Genomic DNA, 7,626 nt, shown 5'->3' with positions numbered 1-7,626 from the left:
ACTCTTTGGGGTTTACCAGGAAGCCTTCGTGGCTGGTAATGCTTTTATGTCGCTTAGCCTCTGGAAGACGTCCAAAATTCTACTGAGTTTGTACGCCTTTCAATGAACAGAATCTACACTCTTCTGAGGCCTACACAGTAGAACGGCAAGACGGCCTGAGACCTTCTCAGGGATTCCGGAAAGTGAAAACCAGAGTGAAAACATGTAGTCCAGAGCTCGTGCCGGTAGGCACCCCCGCAACCACCCTTGCATTCTGGGACATGTAGTCCAGAGCTCGTAAACTCGTGTAGTCCCGTATACTGCAGCTACAGTAACGCCTCGCTGTAAAGGTTTACCCGCGGAATTCTGGGAAATGTGGTCCAGGAGTTCCGGGTTAGTCGCAGGCACTTCCGCCCCAGGAGGACACGCAGCAGCCATGTTTTGCCTGATGACGGTGTTTCAGGTCCGCTCTTCACGACCCATTCAAGCTTCCCCTTTGCAGACCTTTCATTTGGGGAGAAAGAGGAGGAGCGGCTAAAAGCGGAGGTTTGAGGGCCTGGAGTGGTGATGTACGTCCCGCGGGCGGAGCTTCTTTGCGTTTGGTAACGTACCCGGGATGGGGTGGGCTCAGGTCGTGCCTCCTGGGGTTTGAGGGTCTCCCCGGTTTTCTTCACCCCTAACCTGACCCCGTCCCCCACCTATGAGCTAGCCCTACCGCTTCATACGGCGTCACACTGGGTGAGTTGCTTAACTCCTCTGTGCCTCCGATGCTCTTCGGTAAAAGGGGGGAAAAAGGAACGCCTTGTTAATATAGTGTTGTGAGAAGAAACGAGATAGCACAAGTAAAAGGTCTACAACTGCCTGATACATTGTTGGTATTAATACTACGCTAATTCGGGAGGCACCCATTTCGCAGCGGGATTCTGTGAGCCCAGGAAGCTGAATTGTCCTGGACTCCTGGCCTGTTTTGGGAGGAGAGGACTTGTAGCTGGTACGGGGGCGGAAGGGGGTGCGGTATGAATTAGTGGGGATGGAAACACAGCCCTGGTATTTCACAGTCTCCTTTCCTTCCCCAGCCCTGGCTTCTCACAAAGCACTGCACGGAGGAAGAGGCAACAGAGCCCCACGTGAGTAGGACTTGGCATTCTTCTCCTTAAGGTATTCCTATAAATTGTAGAACGTATGAGACATGGGTAACGATGATAACTGAGCCTTGGTCACTAATTTCCATTCTAAAAGCTTTATGCAAATGAACACTTTTCCATCAGGCGGTGGCTCTGTGAATTGGTACTGCTGTTTTCTCTACTTTAAGGCTGAGGAGCTGGGGGCAGGGAACACAACCCTGTTGGCCCATCCTCACCCAGATGGTAGGAGGCAGAGCTGGGGTTGGGACCCAGGCAGTTTGAGTCCAGCAGCTGAGTTTGCTAATCCCTTTGGTATATTCTCTTTGAGCATAGGGTACTGGCTAGAATCATATCATGAAAGGAGGTCGGGACTTAATTGTGGGGACCTTGAGAGCAAGGTTTAGGCTATTTTATGAGTTTTTAAGATAGTTTTCTCAACTGGGTCATTTATTTTATTTCAAATAATATGTATATCATAGAAGTAGCATAATCATTATGGAAAAATGCAGATATATACATAAAGAAAAATTTTAATTATCTGTAACTTTAGGATGTAAAGATACCAGTTGTTAATGTTTTCGTGCCTTTTTGTCTGGTTACTCTTTGTGTATGTTTCTGTGTAGTGGAGGCTGTTCTTTGTGGGACTGATGTTACACTGCAGGGCTACTCAAATTGTGGTCCACAAACCAGCGGCCTTGGCATCACTTGGATAGAAATGCCCAGCCTTGAGCCCCATTCGAGACCTTCTGATTTATAATTTCTGCGTAGGGGGTCCAGGAGGCTGCGTTCCAACAAGATCCCGCAGTAATTCACATGCACGTGAAAATTCGAGAAGCTCAAGAGAGGGTCTTTTCTGGAAACTGAGGCCGAGGAAATCGACCCTGCTGGATGTCACAGATAAAACTGAGCTGGATTCACCAAAGGCCTACTTAGTCCAATGATTTTATTCCCCCACTAATTATTGTCAACTGTCAGGGCCCCTTTCAGAATCCTGAATTGAGCAGAAGACAGCTAGCAAGTGTAGAGTCAAAATGGAGGTCGTTAGAAGTTGTGACGATATCTCTCTCCCAAGCTTTGGGGAGTGGAATCATTGCCATCTTTTGTACTAGATCGAACCCGGGCCCCCTGCATTGGGAATGTGGAGTCTTATCCACTGCACCACCAGGGAAGTCTCCCATTTATTTCTTAAACTTTCCTATATTTATAATGATATAATTGCAATTCAGATTCCTGTCTTTTTTTCATTTGAATTAGGTATGGACTGTCAAACTATTTTTTACTGTTGTTGCAGAATCCTGGCTTTTATTAGTTCTCTTTACCTCTGTGCATAATTGTCAAAAGGGTACTTCCTGTTTAAAAAGAAACTTAACGTCTTTTTATACCTTTTGTAAAAAGTTGTCCATGTCAATTTAAATATTATTGTTGCAGTCACAAAATCTTTAGGAAGACAAGCAGAGATTTTCGGAAGTCTATAAAGACTCTCACATAACAGGGCAACAACGTAGGACCTCCACATGTCTGACAGTCTTCTGTTGGTAGAAATCACATCTCTAAGGATAATTTCTCACTAAAATATCATCTGCTTTACCGCAGTTGCTAAGAAATAAGAAACCCTGACAGTGGTGTTCTCAGAGCTTCCTACCTTATGACGATCTCACGAGGTGGATGCCCGTGTTCTCCCCTACTGGCAGAGGACAGAACTGAGGCGAAGAGATGTGAATAACTTGCCCAGGGTGACACTGCTCGTGAATGGCGTAGCCTGATCAGAGCCCATGCATATTGACTCCAAAACCTACTCTGACTTACATGGTCTCTGTTTACACCATACCCAGAATAAGAATGACCCCTGTGGAAGCTGCAGGCACACTGTGAGGGGGCCACTGTGTATGGATGGGCAGGTCATTCCTCACACAGCCACTGAGGGGGTTCACGGGGGCATCTGGTATCTGCGTGGGGCTCTGCTCATCAAGCATAATCAGCTGTAGCCACCCCGAGGACTGGGAGCCTTGGTAATTCACAATGAGCACCACGTGGGTTAGTGACTTCTTTTTCTTTAAACCAGTTTCCAGTTTGACTTCTTCTTTCCCTGTCTGTCTTGCTAGGACTCTGCACTGCCCCAGAAGGAGAGAGAAAATGAGCACATTCCAGGTGAATAGAGCTTGCTTTTCTTGCTGTTAAAAACACCATTTTTGTACTCAGGTTGGACACAGGTTTTCCTCCTTTTTTCTCTTTTTCTTTTTTTTTTTTTGATTGGAGTATAGTTGATTTACAATGTATTAATTTCAGGTGTACAGCAAAGTGATTCAGTTATACATATATATACATATATTTTCAGATTCTTTTCCCTTATAGGTTATTACAAAATATTGGGTATAGTTCCCTATGGGTTTTCTCTTTCAAGGAGAGTCTAAGCATATGAGGACCTGAGTGTGCCATGTGTGCTTTTTTTAAAATTCCTGTTAAATTTAATTGGTTTCGGTTTTAATTTTTGTTTTATTTCATCATTTTTTTATTTTACAAGTAAAAGAAAAATTAAGGGAAATGAAGGACATCTTCCAGTCTACCGCTTACCTGCTTACAAATTAGCTGCTTTTATATTTCTGTAATCTCTTCATCATATGTATTCATGGATGTGTATTTGTATTTATAACATAGATACAGTTTTAAATTGTTTTTTTCATTTAATACTAGCTAACATTCACTTTTAATTGCTTTATCATGTTCCTGCAAACTTATGCACCTATTTTTTTTTTTTCTGGTATGCGGGCCTCTCACTGTTGTGGCCTCTCCCGTTGCGGGGCACAGGCTCCGGACGCGCAGGCTCAGCGGCCGTGGCTCACGGGCCCAGCTGCTCCGCAGCATGTGGGATCTTCCCGGACCGGGGCACGAACCCGTGTCCCCTGCATCGGCAGGCGGACTCTCAACCACTGCGCCACCAGGGGAGCCCTGCACCTATTTTTTAAACTATTCTTTATTCACAGACATTTAGTTTAAAGACTTCTCCTGTTTTAGGAGCACTACAGTGACGGTGTTCCTGATTTAACCTGTTTCTCAAAATATCTGTTCTGAAGCATATTGCCCCTTTTTGCCCTTAACATAGTAGGTTTAGGTATTCAGAATTTAAGAGGTATGTTTTACATGTGGTGCCTTGGATGTTTTTTGGTAGAATATCCAAATACGGCAGAGCACAGCAGGATCAAACTGCTGCTTCACGCAGAAAAAATCATGTATTGTTAGAAGTTTTCTCACGACCAGAGTTAGATTCAGTCTTCCCCATGCTTGAGTCAGACCCTTTGTGTATTTTATTTACTGGTTTGTTTCTTTTTCCATCTTATATTTTTTTCTAATCAGAGTAATACATGACCTTAGTTGAAAAAGTCCAGTGGTACTTAAAGCACTTGTCACTGCATAGACAGCTCAGAACAACTGTATAAAGAGGTGCTTGGTTTCATCTTTGTTTTAAATATAAAGAATCGGGGTTGTGAAAAAAGGAGGAACCAACTCAGACTCACCCAGAAAACCAAGGGTCTGGAGTCAGAGTATTGCATTCAAGCGAAAGACAGGAACGGGGAAAGAGAGAGTTTTCATTCAGAGACCTGGCATGGCCTTTTGGTTAGTTTCCACATACAACACTCCTTCTCAGCTGGTTCCCACCTCAGTGAGAAAGCAGGTGCCATCAAATACTGCCAGGACTAAATTGGTAACTGTTTCTGGGGCACTTGGCAATAATAATTAAAGAGTGAAAGCTTTTTAGTTCAGGATCCAGTGGTTAGAATTCTAGGGAGTTTACTTATGAGTTGTCTGAGAGCCCCAGGTAAATACACAAAGCTTTCTCTTTCATAGCTGCACGTCCGGTGAGGCTGAGGAAAGTCAGTGTGTGGCATTGGCAGGATGGAAGGAGGGGGTGCTGGGAAGTCTGCACAGCTCACAGGAGCCGGAGCAACTTCCCATCCTCCTCGTCTCCTCGGGGCTGCCCCTCTTCCACTGGCCACTGGGTATAAGATTGAGGTGGTGTTGTTTGTCGTAGGAGGCGGTGACCTTCAAGGACGTGGCCGTGGCCTTCACAGAGGAGGAGCTGGGGCTGCTGGACTCGGCCCAGAGGAAGCTGTACCAGGATGTGATGGTGGAAAACTTCCGGAACCTGGTCTCAGTGGGTGAGGACAGCCTTTCTCTGCGAGTGTCTTTGTGACCTTGGTGTTTCAAGGCTTTGGGCCTCTTGAGGTGGTTCCCTGAGTTTGGGGACCAGACTTTTGCAATTCCTGTGGGACACGAGAGGATGTCTCTGGTCTTTCCAAACAGTGTGTTTCAGGTCCTTTTCAATTATTTTGTAAAAGAACTGTAAATCGACAGTATCTTGCTGTACCTTGTGTATTCTTCTTCAGATTTCCCTCCCCGCCATTAGTGGATCATAAAGCCAATTTATTGAGCCCTACGTGTGATTTTTTAATGAAATAAAATAGTATAGAAAATATCAGAGTTTCTTAGGAAGAGTACAACACATTGCAGCAGAAACTCTGGGCGATGGCATGAGTGGTGTGAGAGCCAGTGGGAACAGATTTCATGAAAGGAGACATTGGTTAGATATAGGTCATTCAAGCTTCGTTTTAGTAATGTATACTTTTCTACCTGTGTATCTAGGTTGTGAAATAAATGCTGTTTCTTCAGTGGGTCGTGATACAAAGTTTGAAAAACACAGCTTTCAATACCTTGAATATGCAGTTGGAACTCAAATTTCTAGTAAACTTTCGCTCTAGCCCGTTCATGTGAACTTGTGACTTTGCATGTTCTCATTCTTCAAACGAGATACAAAACATATAGAAAGAGAAGAGAGGCTTTGGTTGATGAATTCAGCAACCCAGATAGAAATTTAGGTGAGAACCAAGCAGCCATGAGTTCCTGTGGTTAGCTCTCTATCTGTTTTGCTTCTCACCAGCCCTGTGCTGTCCATCACCTGGTCCCAGTTGGAAATCTCTTTCCAGGATTATTGCATAGTCTTTGTACTGGTCACCTGTTGCCACCCTTCTCCTCCCACAGTTTGTTCTTTAGGTGGCAAAGTGATCTTTTGTAACTTTAAGTCAGGTTATGTTCTTGTTTCAAAATTCTCTTGTGGCTTCTTTTACTTAGAATAAAAACCACTTAAAGTGGCTTCTAGAGCCTTCTGTGGGCTGCTGTTCGTTCTCCACCACCTCCCTGAATACACCACCTCTCCTCCCTCTTACCCTATCTTTTCCAGACCTGCAAAGGATGCTTCTGCCACAGAGCCTTTTCCTGGTCCTTCTCTCTGCCTGGAATACTCTTTCACCTGTAATCTTTTAGGCCTCTACTTCTTTCAGTCAGTCACCTTAAAGATGAGGAGGTGGCTGTCCTCTGACCACCCTATGGAAAATACAGTCCTCTCTTTCTTACTCTCTCTGCCCTGCCTTGTTTTGTCTCTAAGCGTTTCACTCATGTACATTTTGTTCACCTGTTTCTCACCTCTCTGTCTTCCACTGGAGGGTAATCCAGGAGTGCAGGAGGAATTCGGGCTGTTATATGTTTATTGCTCACTAGCCTCAGTGCTTAGCATAGTCTTGGTACATGACAGGAACTCTTAAATATTTCTTGAATAAACGAATGAGTTAATGGATAGAGAAATTAGCCTTCCATGAAAATAGCTAGTAGGCGGTGAACAAATCCGAGTGAATAAGGGATATTGCTAAATGTTTTTTTGTCTTCAAATGAATTCCTAGCCTAATTCTAACTTCTCAGGTGCCCATGATGTGTGTATGTGTGTGTTTGCCTTTCTGTACAAGTTGGCCCTCATCAACTTGCACAAAAAATATGTATAGAACCTGTAATTATAACCAAACTGAGTAAAATGCTTTCCCTGTGACTTTCCTTGAGCTCTCAGTAGCAGAGCAAATTCATTTGGGGAGGAAATAGTGTTTTGAATGAGGATTCTTATGTCTACTTCTTAGGTAACCCTCCCATAGAAGGAAAGAAATTTCTATTTCCTTATCCCTTATACCAGGGGAGAACAGGTCTCAGAAAACAGCCAGCTGGTGAGTTAGCCTTTCCCTTAAAAGATTTGCCCCGCTGCGTCCCATTTGCCTCCTCCAAAGCCCACCTCACTAATAAGAAATCGATCTTTGTTAGCTCTACAAACATTTTGTGTGTGTGTGTGTGTGCATTTGTATGTACCTTGTAGAAGGCATTTTAGATAATGTCACCTTGAGTGCTTTGATCATTCTTTAATAGTTTCTAGTCTGTTTCTTCTCAATACTTATCACAGGCTATGGAATTTATTCCCAGCTCACTCATAAAGCCCATTCTTCACTTTGGAACTCATTCTTGTTAAAGACCAATGTATCTGTGTCCAAAAATTTTCCATGCTGTTTTTAAAGAGACAGCATTCTTCCCTAGCCTCTAAATTTTGACTCCTGCTTGGCAGGGGGAGTGGAGGAACATATTAGGCAGCACAAATGCCTGAGAAGGATCCAGTGCATAGGTCTTCATGCTTTTTTTTAACCCCACTGATTCTTAG

At 44.0% G+C, this 7,626-nt stretch overlaps 1 protein-coding gene across 1 annotated transcript; it reads left to right on the top strand.

Annotated features, from left to right (window-relative positions):
• Positions 1-480: 480 nt before the first annotated feature.
• Positions 481-5,292, top strand: LOC309797383 (zinc finger protein-like; the record flags this gene model as incomplete). Its single annotated transcript, XM_088845580.1, has 4 exons — positions 481-581; positions 1,056-1,106; positions 3,206-3,251; positions 5,131-5,292. Exons 1-4 carry the CDS (start codon positions 547-549, stop codon positions 5,290-5,292), a joined length of 294 nt encoding a protein of 97 aa, XP_088701706.1. The 5' UTR covers positions 481-546.
• Positions 5,293-7,626: the final 2,334 nt, after the last annotated feature.

The sequence above is a fragment of the Mesoplodon mirus genome (assembly GCF_964341445.2).
Source record: "Mesoplodon mirus genome assembly, contig: HAP1_SCAFFOLD_443, whole genome shotgun sequence".
Taxonomy (NCBI): domain Eukaryota; kingdom Metazoa; phylum Chordata; class Mammalia; order Artiodactyla; family Ziphiidae; genus Mesoplodon; species Mesoplodon mirus.
The sequence above is the reverse complement of the archived record's forward strand: the minus strand, read 5'-3'. Positions and strand labels throughout refer to the sequence as shown.